General features: G+C 46.1%; 1 protein-coding gene across 15 annotated transcripts in view; it reads left to right on the forward strand.

Moving 5' to 3' along the window:
• RERE (arginine-glutamic acid dipeptide repeats) overlaps positions 1-23599 on the forward strand; it is a 504717-nt gene extending 481118 nt beyond the window's left edge. For 4 of the 15 annotated variants that reach the window (XM_067472974.1, XM_060758996.2, XM_067472975.1 and 1 more), the window contains 10 exons: positions 1300-1464; positions 2822-2938; positions 5251-6587; positions 8382-8604; positions 10723-11446; positions 17464-17508; positions 17697-17843; positions 17936-18067; positions 20968-21148; positions 22880-23599. In XM_067472974.1, the coding sequence (XP_067329075.1) occupies positions 1300-1464; positions 2822-2938; positions 5251-6587; positions 8382-8604; positions 10723-11446; positions 17464-17508; positions 17697-17843; positions 17936-18067; positions 20968-21148; positions 22880-22913 (3105 nt within the window). In that variant the 3' untranslated portion in view covers positions 22914-23599. The remainder of the gene's footprint in view (positions 1-1299; positions 1465-2821; positions 2939-5250; positions 6588-8381; positions 8605-10722; positions 11447-17463; positions 17509-17696; positions 17844-17935; positions 18068-20967; positions 21149-22879) is intronic. The other 11 variants (XM_067472981.1, XM_067472982.1, XM_067472978.1 and 8 more) reach the window with 11 other exon arrangements.
• Positions 23600-25717: the final 2118 nt, after the last annotated feature.

The raw sequence follows: 25717 nt of genomic DNA on the forward strand, positions 1-25717 counted from the left end.
TTTCAAAAAGTACAAGAGCGATCTTCGCCTCCCCCTCCTTCCTCCATCAGACCTGATTGGTTAGAGGCAACTCAAAACATTTGGCTTCGCCTCTCAGCAGGGCTTGGTTGCTCTGTGAATTTTAGCTGCATCACAACTACTTAGAAGGCACCGATTCCCTTTCCCAGTTTTAGGTATCATATGTTTACAAAGTGCAGTGCCAAATGTATATCTATTTCCCACATTTTTTCACACCTGTTGTGGACCAGGTAAAATGGTCTTTCAGGGGTCCAGCAGAAGGTTGTCTCTTATGTGAACGACACTAGCACCCAACTAAGACTTGCAGAGTCAAGGCTGTCTGGAAACCCTACACGTATATGCTGTGCCTTAACTAAAAATGAGGACGTCTGAGAAAAAAAAAACAGAAAAATTGGTGAATTTTTTTTCTTCCGATTTTTTCCCAAAGCCATTAATTTCTGTAAGTGTAGAAATAATACATATCAGAAGTTTTTCATTAAGATCTTCATGTTATGTGGTTTGAATACCATTTTCAAAGTTTTTAAAAAGTACAAGAGCGATCTCCCCCTCCCTCCTCCATGAGATTCAACACGTTTGGCTTCGCCTCTCAGCAGGACTTGGTTGCTCTGTGAATTTTAGCTGCATCACAACTACTTAGAAGGCACTCGAGACTTAAGAATCGAAGCTTCCTTTTGATTCAGATTTTTAATATTGGGAGAGCAGCGAGCAGGCGTGTCGGAACTCTCTTCGAAAGTGCTTTACTTCCGAATAACTTACGACTTCCGAATACATCCACACCAACCAAACGCACACCTCTAGTGTTTACCTTTCCTTAAGCTATTCAGTGTGTGTGTGTGTGTGTATATATATATATATATATATATACGTATTTACTCAAGTCTAATGTGGCATCAAATCTAACCTCAATCTTCAAAACCCCGAAATCCAAAAAAGTACTTACCATATTACACAAATCTAATGCGCACCCTAATTTTGGGAAGATAATTTAGTCAAAAAAGCTGAGTAAATTTGGTCTGTATGGATTTACAATTAAAAATGAACTTGTTCTGACTTACATACAATACATACTGATATTGTGCTATGCTAATAATATAATATATTGTATGTGTATATATCTTGTAAACCGCTCTGAGTCCCCTTTGGGGTGAGATGGATGGCATATAAATGTCATAAATAAATAAATACAAATTCAGCTTAAGAACAAACCTAAAGAACCTATCTTGTTTGTAACTTGGGGACTTTTTGAGAAAATTACTTGTCCTATATTCCTCTTTAAACCAGCAGATGTCTGCACTACGAAGTGGTCGGAAAAAGCAGCCCAGCAGCCCTGATGGTAGAGCCTCACCTATCAACGAAGACATACGATCCAGTGGACGCAACTCTCCCAGTGCAGCCAGTACTTCCAGTAATGACAGCAAGGCTGATTCGGTGAAGAAGTCCACCAAAGTACGTTCTGGTAGATGCTCCGGGTACCATCTAGTAGATGCTCTGAGTAACATCTGGTAGATGCTCCGGTTACCATCTAGTAGATGCTCTGAGTAACATCTGGTAGATGCTCCGAGTACCATCTAGTAGATGCTCTGGGTACCATATAGTAGATGCTCTGAGTAACATCTGGTAGATGCTCTGAGTAACATCTAGTAGATGCTCTGGTTACCATCTAGTAGATGCTCTGAGTAACATCTGGTAGATACTCTGGGTACCACCCGGTAGATGTTCTGGGTACCATCTGGTAGATGCTCTGGGTACCATCTGGTAGGTGCTCTGGTTACCATCTAGTAGATGCTCTGAGTAACATCTGGTAGATGCTCTGGTTACCATCTAGTAGATGCTCTGAGTAACATCTGGTAGATGCTCTGGGTACCATCTAGTAGATGCTCTGGGTACCATATAGTAGATGCTCTGAGTAACATCTGGTAGATGCTCTGAGTAACATCTAGTAGATGCTCTGGTTACCATCTAGTAGATGCTCTGAGTAACATCTGGTAGATACTCTGGGTACCACCCGGTAGATGTTCTGGGTACCATCTGGTAGATGCTCTGGGTACCATCTGGTAGGTGCTCTGGTTACCATCTAGTAGATGCTCTGAGTAACATCTGGTAGATGCTCTGGTTACCATCTAGTAGATGCTCTGAGTAACATCTGGTAGATGCTCTGGGTACCATCTAGTAGATGCTCTGAGTAACATCTGGTAGATGCTCTGGGTACCATCTAGTAGATGCTCTGGGTACCATATAGTAGATGCTCTGAGTAACATCTGGTAGATGCTCTGAGTAACATCTAGTAGATGCTCTGGTTACCATCTAGTAGATGCTCTGACTAACATCTGGTAGATACTCTGGGTACCACCCGGTAGATGTTCTGGGTACCATCTGGTAGATGCTCTGGGTACCATCTGGTAGGTGCTCTGGTTACCATCTAGTAGATGCTCTGAGTAACATCTGGTAGATGCTCTGGGTACCACCTGGTAGATGCTCTGGGTACCATCTGGTAGATACTCTGAGTAACATCTGGTAGATGCTCTGGGTACCACGTAGTAGATGCTCTGGGTACCATCTGGTAGATACTCTGAGTAACATCTGGTAGATGCTCCGGGTACCACGTAGTAGATGCTCTGGGTACCATCTGGTAACTCCATGCTGGAAGGTTAAGGGGAAGTTTCACTTGGAAGGGTAGATGCATCAACACGTAGGCCAAGTGTCCTGCAGCCCCTCGCGTCAGTATCTTTTCTAGGCAAGATTCAAGAGCCCCTCTTGTCCCCCCCCCCCCCCATTTGATAACATTGCTCCTTTTCATGTGCAGCAGAAGATCAAAGAAGAGGCGTCGTCTCCTCTCAAGAGTTCCAAGAGACAACGAGAAAAGGCAGCTTCCGACACTGAGGAGCCCGACAGGAACAATGCCAAAAAAACCAAAACACAGGTATGTCTCCTTGATACGAGGGTTGAATGAAGGTAATGCCTCCACCTTCGTAACTCCTCAACAGATGGCAGTACTGGTATGTGGCAGGTACTGGCTTGTTCAGTAGACTCTCCTCTACAGTTCCATTTTGGTGGGAAGCCTTAGCATTGAACAGTTCTGTTGTTAAAGTGAAAAGTAATGCCTCCACCTTTGTAACTTCTCAACAGATGGCAGTACTGGTATGTGGCAGGTACTGGCTTGTTCAGTAGACTCTCCTCTACAGTTCCATTTTGGTGGGAAGCCTTAGCATTGAATTGTTGTGTTGTTAAAGTGTGAAGTAGGGAACAGACTGTCGGTCAATGCGACTTAAGCAATGTGCAGTCATTGAATTCTTGACAGCAGAAGGTGTCACCCCAAAGGAGAATGCAAGCTGTTTATGGGGATTGTGTTGATGTGGGTACTGTGCGTCGTTGGATGAGGTGGGAACATCTGTCTTGCATGACAAACAAAGAGTTGGACGTCCTGTGACAGCAACCATCGAGTTTCTCAAGTGAAAGGTTGACAGATTGATTAAGGACGATCGTCGTATCACTCAGAGAGAAATTTCAAGTATAATCGGCATTTCACAAGAACGTGTGGGTCACATTATTGCTTGGCTTGGCTATCGGAAGATCTGTGCATGATGGGTACCCAGGTTGCTGACGCCTGAAATGAAAGCGCACAGACTTGAAACTTCAGAGACTGGATCTCACCACCATACGACATCCACCATACAGTCCAGATTTAGCAACATCTGACTTTCATCCGTTCCCAATAATGAAAGAAGATCTGCGGGGATATCATGATGCTTCTGTTGAAGACGTTGAGAGAACTGTGAGACAGACACTAGTTGTCGACTTCTTCTGCGACAGCTTCAGAAAACTTGTTCATCATTGGCAGATTGTTTCAGGACAATCATTGTATCACTCAAGAGAAATTTCAAGCATAATTGGCATTTCACAAGAACGTGTGGGTCACATTATTGTTTTGCTTGGTTATTGGAAGATCTGTGCACGATCGGTACCCAGGATGAGAGAACTGTGAAGTGCTGGTTGCGAAAACAGGGTGTCAACTTCTTCTGCGACGGCTTCAGAAAACTTTTTCATCATTGGCAGAAATGTATGTCAGGGCACCTGAGAGAAAAAGTGTGCAAGTTAAGAAAGAATCTGTGTCACCTAAGGATTCTATTCTGCTCAATTGTGTATTAGAAATACTGTGAGAGGCAGAGAAAAAGTAACCTTGACCAAAATGAGATGACATTGCTGGGAAGAAGAGGGAGGATCTGGTCTCAGCCAGAAAGTCAGATAAGCAGATGTTCAGAAACTGTTAAGTTGTGCTTTGTAGTTCCTGTCTGATGCTTGCTGTGAATAGACGTGTGTAGATGTACTTAGTAAACTTAGTGTTCTGTTGGAACTAAAAGCTTGCCGAGTCCTGATTTCTGGAACACAGTGTCTGCTGATCTAGCAATCCTTCTGCTGGCAAACATCAATACTCTGACAATGTATCAAATTGTCTGGTGGTTATGTGGAAAAGTGAATAGTTAAAGAGCACATTCGAAGGATTATTTATGCTTTCGATTTATTGAAATACTCCCATCCAAACCCAAGTAACGAAGGCGGAGGCATTATTTTTCATTCATCGTTGGCAGAAATGTATCCAATTGTCTGGTGAGTATGTGGGAAAATGAATCGTGGGAGTTAAAGAGCACATTCTATGGATTATTTCTGCGTTTGATTTATTAAAATATTCCCATCCAAACCCAAGTAACGGTGGCGCAGTGGGTTCAACCCCTGTGCCGGCAGGACTGAAGACCGACAGGTTGCAGGTTCGAATCCGGGGAGAGGCGGATGAGCTCCCTCTATCAGCTCCAGCTCCCCATGCGGGGACATGAGAGAAGCCTCCCACAAGGATGATAAAAACATCAATTCATCCGGGCGTCCCCTGGGCAACGTCCTTGCAGATGGCCAATTCTCTCACACCAGAAGCGACTTGCAGTTTCTCAAGTAGCTCCTGGCACGACAAAAATTATTATTATTATTATTATTATTATTATTATTATTATTATTATTATTTTACTGACACAAAAGCATTATTTTACTGACACAAAAGGTGGAGGCATTACTTTTCATTCAACCCTCGTATGATTCTCAGCCAGAAGTCCCATGCTAGCTTGTGGATTCTGGGAGTTCAATGATTCTGGCAAATGAAACCAGGCATGTAGACTTTCCTCCCAAATGGCCAGATGTCCTGAGGCCATGCTGAGGAGTGTCTCTTTCTTTCTTTCCACCCCACAGGAAATCAGCCGGCCCAATTCCCCATCAGAGGGCGAAGGGGAAGGGGAAAGCTCCGACAGCCGGAGCGTGAACGACGAGGGCAGCAGCGATCCGAAAGACATCGACCAGGACAACCGGAGCACCTCACCCAGCATCCCGAGCCCCCAAGACAACGAAAGCGACTCCGATTCCTCCGCGCAGCAACATGTGCTGCAGGCCCCCAACGGTCCTGTTCAGCCCACTCCCCCAGCGCTGCCTTTGCCGCCGCAGCTTCCTGTCCCGCTGCCGGCCACCTCGGGCGCCCCTTCCTCAGTACTGCCCCACATCCCCACCTCTGTGTCCCAGCCGCCTAGCCAACCCCAAACTCCGGTACCCCCTCATTCCCACATCCAGCAGGCGCCTTCTCTTCACCCCCAGAGGCTGCCTTCGCCTCATCCGCCCCTGCAACCTCTGACCGTCCCCGCGAGCCAGCTTCCTGCTGTCTCTCAGCCGCACCCGCAACCTCCGCTGCACGGGCAGATCCCGGTCCTCCCGCACAACCTCCAAGCCCAGACACTGCTGCCTCATACTGTCCCCACTCCGCCGTTCCCCCTTCCCGCACAGTCATCCTCGTCATCGTCGTCTCAGTCTCAGGTCTCCCTGCAGCCGCAACCCACTTCCCTCACCCATGGCGCACTTCAGGTGCCGCCGGCACAGCAAGTGCCCTCTCCCATGCAGCAGCCGCCCCGAGAGCAGCCCCTTCCTCCTGCTCCCATGCCCATGCCCCACATCAAGCCCCCTCCCACCACCCCGATTCCACAGCTCCCCACGCCGCCGTCCCACAAGCACCTCGCCGGCCCGTCACCGTTTTCCATGAACTCGAACTTGCCGCCGCCGCCCGCTCTGAAGCCGCTGAGTTCCCTCTCGACTCATCACCCACCATCGGCACACCCTCCTCCTCTGCAGCTCATGCCGCAGAGCCAGCCGCTGCAGCCTTCTCCCGCCCAGCCGCCCGTCCTGACGCAAAGCCAGAGCCTCCCTCCCTCCGCCGGCCACCCTTCCTCCGGTCTCCATCCGGTGCCGCCTCAACCCCCCTTCTCCCAGCACCCCTTTGTCCCCGGGGGTCCCCCGCCGGTCACTCCTCCCTCTTGCCCGTCCACCTCCACGCCGCCGTCCGTGCCTCCGGCCGCCATCGCCACGCCTGCGTCCTGCAGCGGGAATGTCCCTGCGGTGACCGCCTGCACGATACCGCCGATTCAGATCAAAGAGGAGGCTCCGGACGAAGCGGAGGAACCGGAGAGCCCGCCTCCCCCGCCCAGGAGTCCGTCGCCGGAGCCGACGGTCGTGGACACGCCAAGCCATGCCAGCCAGTCAGCAAGGTAAGGAAAATGTGGCAGACCCATCCATGTGGTTTGCCTGACTAGGCAGCCATCTCAGACCACCAATCTATATGCATAATATATAATCTATTTATCTATATATAATAATAATACATTATTATTATTATTATTATTATTATTATTATTATTATCGGAGCCCCCGGTGGCACAGTGGGTTAAACCGCTGTGCCGGCAGGACTGAAGACCGACAGGTTGCAGGTTCGAATCCGGGGAGAGGCGGATGAGCTCCCTCTATCAGCTCCAGCTCCCCATGCGGGGACATGAGAGAAGCCTCCCACAAGGATGATAAAAACATCAATTCATCCAGGCGTCCCCTGAGCAACGTCCTTGCAGACGGCCAATTCTCTCACACCAGAAGCGACTTGCAGTTTCTCAAGTAGCTCCTGACACGACAAAAAAATTATATTATTATTATTATTATTTTACTGACACAAAAGCACAGTATGTCACAGCAAATGAGATCTATATGCTGGATTTTGTATTATTATTATTATTATTATTATTATTATTATTATTATCTTGAACATGTTCAAGATTAACATAACTCAAAAAAATTATTATTATTATTATTAGATCTATATAAATAATAATAATAAATAATAATAATTAGAGTAAAATAATTAATGTAATAACAATAATAAATACAGAAAAATAATAAATTTAATAACAACAATAATAAATAGAGAAAAATAATAAATGTAATAAGAATTATAAATAGAATAAAATAATAAATGTAATAACAACAATAATAAATAGAGAAAAATAATAAATGTAATAAGAATTATAAATAGAGTAAAATAATAAATGTAATAACAACAATAATAAATAGAGAAAAATAATAAATGTAATAACAACAATAATAAATAGAGTAAAATAATAAATGTAATAACAATAATAAATAGAGAAAAATAATGAATGTAATAACAATAATAAATAGAGAAAAATAATAAATGTAATAACAACAATAATAAATAGAGAAAAATAATGAATGTAATAACAATAATAAATAGAGAAAAATAATACATGTAATAACAACAATAATACATAGAGTAAAATTATAAATGTAATAGCAACAATAAATAGAGAAAAATAATACATGTAATAACAACAATAATAAATAGAGAAAAATAATAAATGTAATAACAACAATATCAAATAGAGAAAAATAAATGTAATAACAATAATAAATAGAGAAAAATAAATGTAATAACAACAATAATAAATAGAGAAAAATAATGAATGTAATAACAATAATAAATAGAGAAAAATAATGAATGTAATAACAATAATAAATAGAGAAAAATAATAAATGTAATAACAACAATAATAAATAGAGAAAAATAATAAATGTAATAACAACAATAATAAATAGAGAAAAATAATAAATGTAATAACAACAATAATAAATAGAGAAAAATAAATGTAATAACAACAATAATAAATAGAGAAAAATAATAAATCTAATAACAATAATAAATAGAGAAAAATAATACATGTAATAACAATAGAATAAAATAATAAATCTAATATCAATAATCTATATAAATAAAACTGTAATGTAATGTTAGTTTGTGGGATGAACAGAACTCAAAAACCACTGGACGAATTGATACCAAATTTGGACACAATACACCTGTCAGGCCAACGAGTGACCATCACTCATAAAAACACTCAAAAGGACACTAAAAAAGACTTAAAAAGCCAAAAAACAAAGAAATTGGCCATCTCTTTGCTCTCAAACGCCTCCTGATTCCTTCATTTCCCGCCTTGCAGGTTTTACAAGCACCTGGACCGCGGCTACAACTCCTGCGCCCGGACGGACCTCTACTTCATGCCGCTGGCCGGTTCCAAGCTGGCCAAGAAGCGCGAGGAAGCCATCGAGAAGGCCAAGCGGGAGGCGGAGCAGAAGGCAAGAGAAGAGAGGGAACGGGAGAAAGAGAAGGAAAAGGAGAGGGAGAGAGAGCGGGAGCGTGAGAGAGAAGCAGAAAGAGCGGCGGTAGGTTTGGCGGTCTCTCGAGCCGAGCGGGTCCCACGAAAAAGACCGTTGTGCAAAAAATTTCCCGGGAGGGTTTCCCTGCTCCTCAGGAAAGCGTAAATATTGTTTGTGAGCGGTCTGAGGCTGCCCACTTTGTGTCCTTCCTTTATTGCCTCGATCTGTGGAACTCAAACTATTTCTGGATGTGGCAAAAAGGGACAGAAAGCTACCTTCAAATGACTGTTCTGTGGATTTGCTTGGAAACCTGCCCTTGTTCCGGGGATGTCTGTGCCATCTTCAAACTTCCATGCCCATTTTCCCATCCACCCCACAAAATATTTAGGGTTGGCTGAAAATATATGGAACGACAACATGGGCAAACCCAGGCCCGCGGGCCAGATGTGGCCGTCCTTTTCTCAGGCCCTCCTCTCTTCTATCTTTCCTTCCTCCATCCTTCACCCTCTTCCTTCCTTACCTCCCTCTTTCTCCTTCCTTCCTTCCCTTCCACTTTTTCATCCTTCCTTTCCCCCCTCTTTCCTCCCCCCTTCCCTCTCTTTCTCCTTCCTTCCTTCCTTCCTTCCTTCCTTCCTTCCTTCCCCGAAATATCAAGACATGGTGATGTGGGAGCTTTCCTTCCTTTTCCTTCCCTTCCTCCCTATTTCCCTCCTTCCTTCTCTCCCTCTTTCTCCATTCCTTCCTTCCTTCCCTTCTCTCCTTCTTACTCCTTCCCTCCCTCCTTCCCTCCCTCCCTTCTTCCCTTCCCTTCCCTTCCTCCCTCCTTCCCTCCTTCTTTCTCTTCTTTCCCCTTCCTTCCTTCCCTTCCACTTTTTCATCCTTCCTTTTCCCCCTCTTTCCTCCCCCCTTCCCTCTCTTTCTCCTTCCTTCCTTCCTTCCTTCCCCGAAATATCAAGACATGGTGATGTGGGAGCTTTCCTTCCTTCCTTTTCCTTCCCTTCCTCAATTTTTCCCTCCTTCCTTCTCTCCCTCTTTCTCCATTCCTTCCTTCCTTTCCTTCTCTCCTTCTTACTCCTTCCCTCCCTCCCTCCTTCCCTCCCTCCCTTCTTCCCTTCCCTTCCTCCCTCCCTCCTTCCCTCCTTCTTTCTCTTCTTTCCCCTTCTTTCCCTCCCTCCCTTCTTCCTTCCTTCTTTCCTTCCTTCCTTCCCTCCTTCCTGCTTCCCTCCCTCTCTTTTTTCTTTCATCCATCCATCACTCCCTCCATTCTTTTTCCTTCTTTCCTCCCTCCCAGCCCTCTTTCCTTCCTTCCTTCCTTCCTTCCCTCCTTCCTGCTTCCCTCCCTCTCTTTTTTCTTTCATCCATCCATCACTCTCTCCATTCGTTTTCCTTCTTTCCTCCCTCCCAGCCCTCCTTCCTTCCTTCCTTCCTTCCTTCCCTCCTTCCTTCCTTCCTTCCCTCCCTCCCTCCTTCCTGCTTCCCTCCCTCTTTTTTTTCTTTCATCCATCCATCACTCCCTCCATTCTTTTTCCTTATTTCCTCCCTCCCAGCCCTCCTTCCTTCCTTCCTTCCTTCCTTCCTTCCTTCCTTCCTTCCTTCCTTCCCTCCTTCCTGCTTCCCTCCCTCTCTTTTTTCTTTCATCCATCCATCACTCCCTCCATTCGTTTTCCTTCTTTCCTCCCTCCCAGCCCTCCTTCCTTCCTTCCTTCCTTCCTTCCTTCCTTCCTTCCTTCCCTCCCTCCTTCCTGCTTCCCTCCCTCTCTTTTTTCTTTCATCCATCCATCACTCCCTCCATTCGTTTTCCTTCTTTCCTCCCTCCCAGCCCTCTTTCCTTCCTTCCTTCCTTCCTTCCTTCCTTCCTTCCTTCCTTCCTTCCTTCCCTCCCTCCCTCCCTCCCTCCCTCCCTCCCTCCCTCCTTCCTGCTTCCCTCCCTCTCTTTTTTCTTTCATCCATCCATCACTCCCTCCATTCTTTTTCCTTCTTTCCTCCCTCCCAGCCCTCCTTCCTTCCCTCCTTCCTTCCTTCCTTCCTTCCTTCCTTCCTTCCTTCTCTCTTTTTCTCTGCATTGCTCGTAAAAGGAGATGTTGTTTCCTGTGGGGGGGTTGGCGTGGTATGAAAGGGGATTTGCATGAGAGAGTTTGAGCCGTGATCACGTCCTTGACGAAACGCCTCTCCTTTTTCGAATAGCAGAAAGCGTCCAGTTCCTCCCACGAAGGGCGCCTCGGAGAATCCCAGCTGAGCGGTCCTGCTCACATGAGACCGTCCTTCGAACCGCCTCCCACCACCATCGCCGCCGTGCCCCCTTACATCGGTCCCGACACGCCAGCCCTACGGACTCTCAGCGAGTACGCCCGCCCTCACGTCATGTCCCCCACAAACCGCAACCACCCCTTCTTTGTCCCCCTCAACCCCACCGACCCGCTTTTGGCCTACCACATGCCCGGCCTTTACAACGTGGACCCCACCATCCGGGAGCGGGAACTGCGCGAGCGGGAGATCCGGGAGCGTGAGATCCGGGAGCGGGAGCTGCGGGAGAGGATGAAGCCGGGTTTCGAGGTGAAGCCGCCGGAGCTCGACGCGCTGCACCCGGCCACCAACCCCATGGAGCACTTTGCCCGCCACGGCGCCCTCACCATCCCGCCCACGGCAGGTCCGCACCCCTTTGCTTCCTTCCATCCGGGGCTGAACCCTCTGGAACGGGAGAGACTCGCTCTGGCCGGCCCCCAGTTGCGGCCTGATATGAGCTACCCGGACAGACTGGCTGCCGAGCGGATACATGCCGAGCGGATGGCGTCGCTCACCAACGACCCCTTGGCCAGGCTCCAGATGTTCAACGTGACGCCGCATCATCACCAACATTCGCACATCCATTCGCATCTACACCTCCATCAGCAAGACCCGCTGCATCAAGGTGAGTCAGGGTCAAAGAGAGGCGTGTTACCTGTGCTTACCTTCCTTGGTGCGAATAGGCTTATTAACAAAAAAATCCTACCCATGAATGTATAACAAAGTAACTTAGCAACAGCGGCGTGACCCAGAACCCGTAGCCCAAAGTGATGAAAGGGACAGAAACACAAAAATCATATAGTTGCACTATTTACAATAACAAGGTTTCCACAACACAAGTAAAGCCCTTTATACTTCCTTCTTTGCTTCCATGCTAGGCTTCTTCCTCATGCAGATAAATAGCTTCTCTCTCACAGAGCCTTCTCTCAGAATGAACTTATATTGGAGTGCCTGTCTCACACTGTGAGGCCTTCTCTCACAGACTGAGACCTACCTCACACTCTGACGCCTTCTCTCACAGACTAAGGCCTACCTCACACTCTGAGGCCTTCTCTCACAGACTTAAGGCCTATCTCACACTGTGACACCTCCTCTCACAGACTAAGGCCGACCTAACACTGTGAGGTCTTCTCACAGAGTAAGCCCTACCTCACACTGTGAGGCCTTCTATCAGAGACTAATGCCTACCTCACACTGCGAGGCCTTCTCTCACAAACTAAGGTCCACCTCACACTGCGAGGCCTTCTCCCACAAAGGCCTACTTCACACTGCGAGGCCTCTCACAGACTAAGGCCTACCTCACACTGTGAGGTCTTACCTCACAGACTAAGGTCTACCTCACACTGTGAGACCTTCTCTCACAGACTAAGGTCTATCTCACACTGTGACACCTCCTTTCACAGACTAAGGCCGACCTAACACTGTGAGGTCTTCTCACGGAGTAAGCTCTACCTCACACTGTGAGACCTTCTCTCACAGGCTTAAGTCTACCTCACACTGTGAGGCCTTCTCTCACAGACTAAGGCCTTCTTCACATTGCAAGGCCTCTCACAGACTAAGACCTACCTCACATTGTGAGGCCTTCTCTCACAGATTAAGGCCCATCTCTCACAGAGGCCTTCTCTCACAGACTAAGGCCGACCTCACACTGCGAGGCCTTCTCTCACAGACTAAAGCCTACCTCACAGACTAAGGCCTACCTCACATTGTGAGGTCTTAGACATTTCTCCCACTGAGGTTTACCTCAGACAGATGGCTACTAAGCTAAAGGCACACATGCTTATATAGAACTGCAGCTTTTCCTGAGTCATGGCATTCATTTAACCCTTTCAATACTTCACTCACATTTTTGTAATTAAAAATACCTAGTTAATTTTTAATAAATAGATAATTACTTGTGGTTGTAGTGAGGCAATCCTAATCTCCTAGCTCTGGATTAACTCCTACATTTGTAAAATATAATTAATTGGGAAGCAAGTTCCAGAATATATTGCTGTGTGTTGGCTGTCTGGCCATGTTCCCGAAGCACTCTCTCCTGACGTTTCACCCACATCTCTGGCAGGCATCCTCCGAGGTTGCGAGGTCTATTGGAAACTAGAGAATTGGGGTTTGATGATGTCCAGAGTGGGAAAAAGAACTCTTTTCTGCTTGAGTCACGCTATGAGGCCTTCTCTCACAGACTAAGGCCTACCTCACACTGCGAGCCTTCTCTCACAGACTAAGGCCTACCTCACACTGAGGCCTTCTCACAGTGAGACCTTTCTCCCACTGAGGTTTACCTCAGACTGACTTTTGGAGCAAGCAGATAGCAGGGGAACATGATTTGGTGTTTAAAAATAAATTCCGCTTGCTGGGCGAATGCAAGGCTATTGTAGCGGGGTTGGTATATATGTAAAATCTGAAAACAAGCCATGGATTTTGCTGTATGCCATGTCTTTCCATGCAGAAAAAGTTTGGGCAAATTATAGTGGTCATTGAGTTTGGCCATGTTCCAAAAGCATTCTCTCCTGACATTTTGCCCACATCTATGGCATCCTCAGAGATTAAGGGTCTGTTGGAAACTAGGCAAGTGGGGTTTAAGTATCTGTGGAATCATGTCCAGATGTGGAGAAAGAACTGTCTGTTTAAGGTCGGTGTGAATGTTGTAATTGGCCACCTTGATTAGCACTGAATGGCCTTGCAGCTTCAAAACCTGGCTGCTTTCTGCCTGGGGGAATCCCATGTATCCTCAGAGGTTGTAAGGTCTGTTGGAAACTAAGCAAGTGGGGTTGATATATCTGTGGAATAATGTCCAGAGTGGGAGCAAGGACACTTGTTTGTTTGAGGTCGGTGTGAATGTCGTTATTAGCCACCTTGATGAGCATCGAATGGCCTTGTAGCTTCAAGGTCTGGGTGTTTCCTGCCTGGGGGTGGGCAGGCATCCTCAGAGGTTGTGAGGTCTGTTGGAAACGAGTCAAGTGGGGTTGATATATCTGTGGAATAATGTCCAGGGTGGGAGAAAGAACTCTTGTCTATCTGAGGTAGGTGTGAATGATTAGCATCAAATGGCCTTGCAGCTTCAAGGTCTGGGTGCTTCCTTCCTGGGGGGGGGGGGGACAGGCATCCTCAGAGGTTGTGAGGCCTGTTGGAAACTAGGCAAGTGGGGGTGATATATCTGTGGAATAACGTCCAAGGAGGGAGCAAAAACTCTTGCCTGTTTGAGGTCGGTGTGAATGTTGTAATTGGCCACCTTGATGAGCATCAAATGCCTTTGCAGCTTCAAAGTCTGGGTGCTTCCTGCCTGGGGGGAGGGGCAGCCATCCTCAGAGGTTGTGAGGCCTGTTGGAAACTAGGCAAGTGGGGGTGATATATCTGTGGAATAACGTCCAAGGAGGGAGCAAAAACTCTTGCCTGTTTGAGGTCGGTGTGAATGTTGTAATTGACCACCTTGATGAGCATCAAATGCCTTTGCAGCTTCAAAGTCTGGGTGCTGCCTGGGGGGCAGGCATCCTCAGAGGTTGTGGGGTCTGTTGGAAACTATGCAAGTGGGGTTGATCTATCTGTGGAATAATGTCCAGTGGGAGGAAGAACACTTGTCTGCTTGAGGTCAGTGTGAATGTTGTAATTGGCCACCTTGATTATCATCAAATGGCTTTGCAGCTTCAGGGTCTGGGTGCTTCCTGCCTGGGGGGGACAGGCATCCTCAGAGGTTGTGGGGTCTGTTGGAAACTAGGCAAGTGGGGTTGATATATCTGTGGAATAATGTCCAGGGTGGGAGAAAGAACTCTTGCCTGTTTGAGGTCGGTGTGAATGTTATAATTGGCCACTTTGATGAGCATCAAATGCCTTTGCAGCTTCAAAGTCTGGGTGCTGCCTGGGGGACAGGCATCCTCAGAGGTTGTGAGGTCTGTGGGGTTGATCTATCTGTGGAATAATGTCCAGGGTGGGAGAAAGAACTCTTGTCTGCTTGAGGTCAGTGTGAATGTTGTAATTGTCCACCTTGATTAGCATTGAATGGCCTTGCAGCTTCAAGGTCTGGGTGCTTCCTGCCTGGGGAGGGCAGCCATCCTCAGAGGTTGTGAGGCCTGTTGGAAACTAGGCAAGTGGGGTTTGATATACCTGTGGAATAACGTCCAGGGTGGGAGAAAGAACTCTTGTCTCTTTGAGATAGGTGTGAATGTCGTAATTGGCCACCTTGATGAGCATCAAATGCCTTTGCAGCTTCAAAGTCTGGGTGCTGCCTGGGGGACAGGCATCCTCAGAGGTTGTGGGGTCTGTTGGAAACTAGGCAAGTGGGGTTGATATATCTGTGGAATAACATCCAAGGTGGGAGCAAAAACTCTTGTCTGTCTGAGGTCGGTGGAACTGTTGTAATTGTCCACCTTGATTAGCACCAAATGCCTTTGCAGCTTCAAAGTCTGGGTGCTGCCTGGGGGGCAGGCATCCTCAGAGGTTGTGGGGTCTGTTGGAAACTAGGCAAGTGGGATTGATATATCTGTGGAATAATGTCCAGGGTGGGAGAAATTGAATCTATTCATGCATCTATTCCAGCATTCATGCATCTATTCATGCATCTATTCCAGCATTGTCTGCTTGAGGTCAGTGTGAATGTTGTAATTGTCCACCTCGATTAGCACCAAATGCTTTTGCAGCTTCAAAGTCTGGGTGCTACCTGCTGGGGGGGGGGCGGCATCCTCAGAGGTTGTGTGGTCTGTGGGGTTGATCTATCTGTGGAATAATGTCCAGGGATTGAGGTTGGTGTGAATGTTGTAATTGTCCACCTCGATTAGCACCAAATGGCCTTGCAGCTTCAAAGTCTGGGTGCTTCCTTCCTGGGGGGGGGGCAGGCATCCTCAGAGGTTGTGGGGTCTGTTGGAAACTAGGCAAGTGTGGTTGATATAGCTGTGGAATAACGTCCAAGGAGGGAGCAAAAACCCTTGCCTGTTTGAGGTCGGTGTGAATGTTGTAATTGACCACCTTAATGAGCATCAAATGCCTTTGCAGCTTCAAAGTCTGGGTGCTGCCTGGGGGGCAGGCATCCTCAGAGGTTGTGGGGTCAGTTGGAAACTAGGCAAGTGGGATTGATATATCTGTGGAATAATGTCCAGGGTGGGAGAAATTGAATCTATTCATGCATCTATTCCAGCATTCATGCATCTATTCATGCATCTATTCCAGCATTGTCTGCTTGAGGTCAGTGTGAATGTTGTAATTGTCCACCTCGATTAGCACCAAATGCTTTTGCAGCTTCAAAGTCTGGGTGCTACCTGCTGGGGGGGGGGCGGCATCCTCAGAGGTTGTGTGGTCTGTGGGGTTGATCTATCTGTGGAATAATGTCCAGGGATTGAGGTTGGTGTGAATGTTGTAATTGTCCACCTCGATTAGCACCAAATGGCCTTGCAGCTTCAAAGTCTGGGTGCTTCCTTCCTGGGGGGGGGGCAGGCATCCTCAGAGGTTGTGGGGTCTGTTGGAAACTAGGCAAGTGTGGTTGATATAGCTGTGGAATAACGTCCAAGGAGGGAGCAAAAACCCTTGCCTGTTTGAGGTCGGTGTGAATGTTGTAATTGACCACCTTAATGAGCATCAAATGCCTTTGCAGCTTCAAAGTCTGGGTGCTGCCTGGGGGGCAGGCATCCTCAGAGGTTGTGGGGTCAGTTGGAAACTAGGCAAGTGGGATTGATATATCTGTGGAATAATGTCCAGGGTGGGAGAAATTGAATCTATTCATGCATCTATTCCAGCATTCATGCATCTATTCATGCATCTATTCCAGCATTGTCTGCTTGAGGTCAGTGTGAATGTTGTAATTGTCCACCTCGATTAGCACCAAATGCTTTTGCAGCTTCAAAGTCTGGGTGCTACCTGCTGGGGGGGGGGCGGCATCCTCAGAGGTTGTGTGGTCTGTGGGGTTGATCTATCTGTGGAATAATGTCCAGGGATTGAGGTTGGTGTGAATGTTGTAATTGTCCACCTCGATTAGCACCAAATGGCCTTGCAGCTTCAAAGTCTGGGTGCTTCCTTCCTGGGGGGGGGCAGGCATCCTCAGAGGTTGTGGGGTCTGTTGGAAACTAGGCAAGTGTGGTTGATATAGCTGTGGAATAACGTCCAAGGAGGGAGCAAAAACCCTTGCCTGTTTGAGGTCGGTGTGAATGTTGTAATTGACCACCTTAATGAGCATCAAATGCCTTTGCAGCTTCAAAGTCTGGGTGCTGCCTGGGGGGCAGGCATCCTCAGAGGTTGTGGGGTCAGTTGGAAACTAGGCAAGTGGGATTGATATATCTGTGGAATAATGTCCAGGGTGGGAGAAATTGAATCTATTCATGCATCTATTCCAGCATTGTCTGCTTGAGGTCAGTGTGAATGTTGTAATTGTCCACCTCGATTAGCATCGAATGCTTTTGCAGCTTCAAAGTCTGGGTGCTACCTGCTTGGGGGGGGGGGGGGCAGGCATCCTCAGAGGTTGTGAATGCTTCTGGAACATGGCCGTCCAGCCCGACAGACCTCCAACCGCCCAGTCTGAGTAATGTCCGTGGATGCACCCTCAGTGGTCAATGGCTTGCTGTTGTTCTCGGCCCGCGCGTGCGTGCGCCTGGGGTCTCTCTGACGCCGCCGACATTCATGGCTCTCCCCTTTTCTCTCCCCTTTTTGTTTCAACTCTCAAAGACTGTTTGGCCACCCGATGTCACTGCAGGCACTACAGACAGAGAAGTAGGCTCCGCGGTTGGAGGGGGGACATAGGCTTCTGATAATTGCCCGTTAGGCTCGGCATGGCGCGAGGCCTCATGCTGCTCTTGCGCCCTGAACGAAGCGAGTGGTGTTTGCTAACGCAGGTGGTAAGTCCTCTCCCTTCTCTCTCTCTCTCCCCCCCCCCCCCCACCGCCTTTCCCCCTTTGCAGGCTCGGCGGGACCCGTCCATCCCCTCGTGGACCCCCTGGCCGCCGGACCCCACTTGGCACGCTTCCCCTACCCTCCTGGTACTATCCCCAACCCATTGCTAGGGCAGCCGCCCCACGAGCACGAAATGCTCCGGCACCCCGTCTTCGGTAAGTCTGCGGCTCTGGGCGGCCCGTGGATACGGATAAGGAGGGCGCCTGGCCAGGATGAGAGGGTCAGGCCTATGGTCCATCTATTCCAGCATCCTGTTTCCATCAGAGGCCAGGCCAGATGCCTCTGGGGAGCCCACACCCCGCAGGGCGGGATGGGAACAGCCCTCCCCCAGTATTGCTCCCCACCAACTGGTTCGCAGAGGCGGCCGGCTTCTGTCGATGTAAGTGCCGTTGGGCTGCTCTTGCTCGTTGCCATTGATTGTCCAAGCATGTGTGGTTTTGGTGGGATCTCCCAAAGACGTGAGCTCCGAAAGGCCGCCACGGCCTCCAGCTGTCCCTTTAACGCAGTGGTTCCCAACCTGTGGCCCGTGGACCAGTAGTGGTCTGTAAGAACTAAAATGTAGTCCACAGCCTCACCATGACTGGTCTCGTGAAACCCTAATTATATTATTATTATTATTATTATTATTATTATTATTATTATATTATATTATTACTATTATTATTATTATTATTATATTATATTATATTATATTATTATTATTATTATTATTATTATATTATTATTATATTATACTATTATTATTATATTATATTATTATTTTATTATATTATTATTATATTATTATTATTATATTATTATATTATTATTATTATATTATTATTATTACTATATTATTATTATTATATTATTATTATATTATTTTTATTTTATTATTATTATTATAATATTATATTATTATTATTATATTATTATTATTATTATTATATATCATTATTATATTATTATTTTTTATTATTATTATTATATTATTATATTATTATATTATTATTAATATTATATTATTTTTATTATTATATTATTATATTATTATATTATTATTATTATATTATTATAATATTATTATTATAATAATATTATTATTATATTATTACTATTATTATTATAATTATATTATTATTATATTATTACTATTATTATTATTATTATATTATTATTATTATTTTATTATTATTATTATTATCATTGCTGTTGTTATTATTGTTATTATTGTTTAGTATTATTATGTATTGTTTTCTGTGGGCGAGCAGATGGCGACTACCCGATTTCATATGTTCCGTATCAGAAACTAGAGCTGATGTAGTCTGCCTAGTGCAATTTTCTATTTATTTCTCGTGTCAGGGGCAACCGGACCATTGTATTACATTTCTAACTCCAGAAGCAACCAGAAGTGCAATTTTCTGAATCAGCTGATGTGGTCTATCCAGTGCAGTTTTCTAACTCAGCTGATGTGGTCCTACCTAAAGCAATTTTTTAAGTCAGCTGTCCAGTGCAATTTTCTGAATCAGCTGATGTGGTCTATCCATTGTATTACATTTCTAACTGCAGAAGCAACCAGAAGTGCAATTTTCTGAATCAGCTGAGATGGTCTTTCCAGTGCAGTTTTCTCAATCAGCTGATGTGGTCTATCCGGTGCATTTTTCAAACTCAGCTGATGTGGTCTATCTATACGGTATTCTGAATCAGCTGATGTCGTCTATCCAGTGCAATTTTCTGAATCAGCTGATGTGGGCTATCCAATACAATTTTCTGAATCAGCTGATGTGGTCTATCCAGTGCATTTTTCAAATTTAGCTGATGTGGTCTATCCAATGCAGTATTCTGAATCAGCTGATGTGGTCTATTCAGTGCAGTATTCTGAATCAGCTGATGTGGTCTATCCAATGCAATTGTCTGAATCAGCTGATGAGGTCTATCCAGTGCAATTTTTCTGAATCAGTCAATGTGATCTATCCAAAGCAATTTTCTAAGTCAGCTGTCCAGTGCAATTTTCTGAATCAGCTGATGTGGTCTATCCAAAGCAATTTTTTGAATCAGCTGACGTTATCTATCTAATGCAGTATTCTAACTCAGCTGATGTGGTCTATCCAGTGCAATTTTCTAACTCAGCTGATGTGATCTATCCAATGCAATTTTCTTAATCAGCTGATGTGGTCTGTCCGGTGCAATTTTCCGTATCAGCACCCCAAATAACGAAACCAAATCTAAAGTTGACCAAACACTGATTTTGTTACTAATATTGGAGAACGGTCCCTGTTGGTCTCTGGTTAAAAAAAAAAAAAAGGTTGGGAACCACTGCTTTAAGGTCTTCCATATACGCTAAAGATTTGAAAGTTGAGTCATAATAGAATAATATATAATAGTTAATTATATGAATTATAATAATTAATTATATGAATTATAATAATTAATTATATGAATTATAATAATTAATTATATGAATTATAATAATTAATTATAATAATAATAATAATAATAATAATAATAATAATAATAATAAATAGAATAATAGAATGATAAAGTTGCAAGAGACCCATCCCAGGGCCATCCAATCCAACCTCCTGCCATTCAGAAAAAGCACAATCAAATCACCCCTGACAGATAGCCACCCAGTCTCTTTTTCAAAGCCTCCACCACACTGAGGCAGTGAGTTCCACTGCTTGGAACAGCTGGAATCTTGTTTCCTGTCATTTGATCCCATTGCTCCATTGAGTCCCGGGCAACGGAAAACAGGCTTGCTCCCTCTTCTTTGTGAAATCCTTGCGTCCCCTTCGCGGTAGGGAAAGGCGGGGAGACAAATAGAGTAAATAATAAATAATAATCGATATAAATAAAAATGGGAATCTCCGTTTGTTCAGAACCTCAAATCTCACCAAATACTTCACCGATTGGTTAGAAATTTTGACACAACGTAGCATACGAATAGACGCATGTTTTTATGTTTTCACATTCCTGCTATTATATAGGTGTCACGCCTGTGACAGGTAAAAATATGCTTTTTCCAAAAACAGCGCCATCTGCTGGACAGCAAAATAACACAGGCTATATTTTACTATTCTATTTCAATAAATAAATAATAAATAAATAAATATGATCCTTTCAGGTAGTTAAACGTGCGAACATCATCTGGAAATTAAAAGAGCCACTCATCCCATCCCAAGTTTGTTTTGTTTTGGTGGCCGTACTTGGCATGCCCTGTGGATTCAGCCCGCCTGCTGCGGGAGAGCGTCATACCTTTCTTTCTTTCTCTTTCTCGTTCCCTCTTTCTCCCCATCTCAGGTACCCCCTACCCACGCGAGCTCCCCGGTGCCATCCCTCCACCCATGTCCGCCGCCCACCAGTTACAGGCCATGCATGCCCAGTCGGCAGAGCTTCAGAGACTAGCGATGGAGCAGCAGTGCCCTCACGGTCACCCCCACATGCATGGAGGACACCTCCCCAGCCAAGAAGACTATTACAGGTAAGTGTGGGGCATTCCTTCAAGGGGCTGGGAATGGCCAAATGACAGCCCAGAGGAGTTGATTCTGGAAACAACAGAGGCCTGTGTCGTAGTGAGCTTCCGACCATCTGTGTAGCTTGCTGTCGACCTTTGCATCCCGAAAGTTGTGGATTCCACTTTGTGGCCCCATTTCTTAAGATTGGCTCTGCATCTCGTGGGGCCAGAGTGCAGTCTGTTCAGCACCTTCCAAGTCGCCCAGTCTTCTGTATGCCCAGGGGGAGTCTCTCATTAGGTATCAGCCATTGGTTGAGGTGCTGGGTTTGAGCCTGCCACTTTTGGACTCTCGCTTGCTGAGGTGCTGGGTTTGAGCCTGCCACTTTTGGACTCTCGCTTGCTGAGGTGTTCCAGCAAGTGTCTCTGTAGATCTTAGAAAACTATTTTTTGATTTAAGTCGTTGACGTGCTGGCTGATACCCAAACAGGGGATGAGCTGGAGATGTCTCTGCCTTGGTCCTTTCACTATTGGCTGCTACTTCCCGGTGGATGTCAGGTGGTGCAATACCAGCCAAACAGTGTAATGTCTCCAGTGGTGTAGGGCACAGGGACCCCGTGATAATGCGGCATGTCTCATTAAGAGCCACATCCACTGTTTGAGCGTGGTGAGATGTGTTCCACACTGGGCATGCATACTCAGCAGCAGAGTAGCACAGCGCAAGGGCAGATGTCTTCAGTGTGTCTGGTTGTGATCCCCCAGGTTGTGCCAGTCAGCTTTCGTATGATATTGTTTCTAGCACCCACTTTTTGCTTGATGTTCAGGCAGTGCTTCTTGTAGGTCAGAGCACAATCCAGAGTGACTCCCAGGTACTTGGGTGCGCTGCTATGCTCCAGTGGGATTCCTTCCCAGGTAATAATCCTCAGAGCTCGGGATGCTTGTCTATTGAAAGCACATGTCTGTGTTTTAGATGGATTAGGGATCAGCTGGTTTTCCCTGAAATAGGCAGTAAGGGCACCTAGAGCTTCGGAGAGCTTCTTTTCAACCACCTCAAAGCTCCCTGCTTGAGCGGTGATGGCACGATCATCAGCATAGATGAAGCTCTGTGTCCCTTCTGGCAGTGGCAGGTCATTTGTGTAGATGTTGAACATGGATGGAGCAAGCACGCTCCCCTGAGGCAGGCCGCTCTTCTGTTTCCGCCATCTGCTTCCCTGGCCCTGAAACTCAACAAAAGAGTTCCTGTTCTGTAGCTGATTTCCTTGAGTGGTGATGGCATGATCATCAGCATAGATGAAGCTCTCTGTCCCTTCTGGCAGTGGCTGGACATTTGTGTCGATGTTGAACATGGATGGAGCAAGCACGCTTCCCTGAGGCAGGCTGCTCTTCTGTTTCCGCCATCTGCTTCTCTGGCCCTGGAACTCAACAAAGAAGCTCCTGTTTTGTAGCAGGTTTCCTATGAGGCGGGTGAGGTGGTCGTCCTTTGTGATACTATACATTTTTCTCAGGAGGAGGCGGTGGTTCACAGGTCTATGAAGACAGCTCCTGTGATCTGCTGCCTTTCAAAACCATCTTCTATGTGCTGAGTCAGGTTTCAACTGTTATTAAGTGATTTCCAACTGTTATTGATCATGATACAATTTATTTATTCAAAATGCATTTTCAGGCCAGAGGTGGCTGTTGTTTTGCCCTCGCAGATTATGTAGAGATCCTTGACGAAAAACTTACCTCTCTTGTCTTTCCTTTCTTCTTCCCGTCTTCTAGTCGACTGAAGAAAGAAGGCGACAAGCAGTTGTAATAAATTATTTATTTGTGTCGCTGGCTCCAGAAGATCCCCAAGCCTTGGGCGGAGAGTGGAACGTGTGCGTCTCCGCGCAGGGGAGAACGGAGGAAAACCGAGAGCGTTGTCTTCTCAAGATCCCCGAAAACGGCCCCGCGAAAGCCCCGCAGACTTTTTATAAAATCAGCACATATATTCTAGTATTAATTCGTAGAGAAGACTTCTCAAGACCCGTTGCATGACGTATCGAAAGAATAGCAACACGGGACTGGACGGAGCGTTCCGAGCATCTTTCTTGGGCGATCGTGGGGTGGAGGTCGGATTTTGTTTTCGGGTTGGGGGGGGTGGGGAGGAGGGGGTTTCGTTTTGATTTCTTCATTATTTTTTGAGTAGGTGCTAGAATCAGGTTCACAACTTAATGCAAGCCACTGTGCATAAAAGAAAACAAAAAACACTCGGTTTATATAAATATATATATGTGTATACTTAAAGCAAGAGTTGCAAGTAGGTGGCGGAACAACCTCTGAAAAATCCAAGTGCTATAACCAGAAATTTTAAAGAAAAAGAAAAAAAATCTACTTTTATTTTAATACATTGTAGGAAAACTTCATAATTTTAAAGAGAGCTTTGCAGCATGGCTTTTTAAGTCTTGTAAATAACTTTTTTTGGGGTTAGGGCTTAAAATAAATACTTATTATAATCTCCGCCAATCCCTGGTTCCTTCCGTCCCCTCCCCTCCACGGCGTCACAAAAACGGTCCCTCCCTCCCTTCCTTCCTTCCTTCCTTCCTTCCTTCCTTCCTTCCTTCCTTCCTTCCTTCCTTCCGGGTGTTGACAAGAAGACAGAGTTGATTTTTTAATATAAGAGGAATATATATAATTAATTATCCCTTTAATTAAAGGGGGTTTCTGCAAGGGGGTGGGGAGGGGTCCCTCATTTCACCGTGGTTCGGTCGCAACAGAATAAGCATTACGAGGAGTTGCAGGGATAACGACGTTTCATTTTTTCCTCCCGTGCGTATGTGTGTGTTGTCCTTTTCATAATTTAATTCCTTTGTTCCATAAATATCAGAATTGTCTGCCGTTCCGGTTGCTGGTTTGGTCGTATTTCCGTTGCCCGGTTGCTACGTATGCGGTACATTCCTGCAGGCGAGTGACGTGTTTTTGCAAAAGCTTTCCGCAACTCTCTTTCACCTTCTCTTCTTCCACTACAAGCACTTTTCTTTGAAGCAGGAGTTGTGATGGGTTCACAGCTTTCAGGGAAAGGGCCTCTTCTGCAATGGCTAGAGTATGGTTTTGGAAAACTGCAAAGCTTTCTATCTGAATGGGGAAAAAAAGTATCTTGGAAAAAAACTTCCCCAAAATATCAAGACATGGTGATGTGGGAGCTTTCCTTCCTTCCTTTTCCTTCCCTTCCTCCCTATTTCCCTCCTTCCTTCTCTCCCTCTTTCTCCATTCCTTCCTTCCTTTCCTTCTCTCCTTCTTACTCCTTCCCTCCCTTCTTCCCTCCCTCCTTCCCTCCCTCCCTTCTTCCCTTCCCTTCCCTTCCTCCCTCCTTCCCTCCTTCTTTCTCTTCTTTCCCCTTCTTTCCCTCCCTCCCTCCCTTCCTTCCTTCTTTCCTTCCTTCCTTCCTTCCCTCCTTCCTGCTTCCCTCCCTCTTTTTTCTTTCATCCATCCATCCATCCCCCCCCCTCCATTCATTTTCCTTCTTTCCTCCCTCCTAGCCCTCCTTCCTTCCTTCCTTCCTTCCTTCCTTCCTTCCTTCCTTCCTTCCTTCCTTCCTTCCTTCCCTCCCTCCTTTGTTCCATCCTCCCTCCCTCCCTCCCTCCGTCTTTCTTTCCTTCCTTCCCTCCCTCCCTTCCTCCTTCCTTCCTTCCTTCCCTCCCTCCCTCCCTCCTTCCTTCCTTCCCTTCTTCCTGCTTCCCTCCCTCTCTTTTTTCTTTCGTCCATCCCTCCCTCCATTCTTTCCTTCCTTCACTTCCTTCCTTCCTCCCTCCCTCCTTCATTCCGTCCATCCTCCCTTTCCTCCTTCCTTCCCTCCGTCTTTCCTTCCTTCCCTCCCTTGTTTTTTCCTTCCCTCCTTCCCTCCCTCACTCTCTTTCCTTTCTTCCCTCCCTCTGTCCTTCCCTCCCTCTCTCTTTCCTTCCCTCCTTCATTCCTTTTTCCTTCCTCCCTCCACCCTCTCTCTTTCCTTCATTCCTTCCTTCCCTCCCTCCCTCCTTCCCTCTTTCCTTCCTTCCGCCTTCCCTCTCTCTCCATCTTTCCTTCCTTCCTTCCCATCTATTACCAGCACTCTTTTTGTGAGGGTTTCCTTCTTCCTTCAGGATGTGTATGCGTGGAGAGCTGCCCATTGGCCTGTATTTGGAGACCACTTGGCGAGGCATCCGAGAGAGGGGTACATTTGGGGAGTGCATTGACCTTTTAGTGGGCTGTGAGCAACCCATTTAAAGTACATAATGCAGGTATACTCTGAGCATGTGCAGAACTAAATCAGCTCCGGTCCATTTGGAACGAATCAGTGGAGAACAAAGTCCTCGCAGAGTTGTGACAACTAAACCACAAAGCTTCAAAATGATGTGAAATTAGGAATACGGTATTTGCTTGGTCCTGTTTTGGATTCAGAGGCTTCTCCGCACTTCTCAGGCCTTAGAATTGCCAGCTTGCAAACTAGAGGAAGTTCCTTTGTAGAAGAGGTAATTTGCTTGTCACCTGTTTGTGTGGCGGGTGAAACGCCTGCCGAAACATACACATGAGTTTCGATGTGGCAATTCTATCAGTCCGTGACAGCAAAATGGGCAATGATCAAGAGTTCGACATGCATTG

Source organism: Anolis sagrei, chromosome 13 (assembly GCF_037176765.1).
Source record: "Anolis sagrei isolate rAnoSag1 chromosome 13, rAnoSag1.mat, whole genome shotgun sequence".
NCBI lineage: Eukaryota > Metazoa > Chordata > Lepidosauria > Squamata > Dactyloidae > Anolis > Anolis sagrei.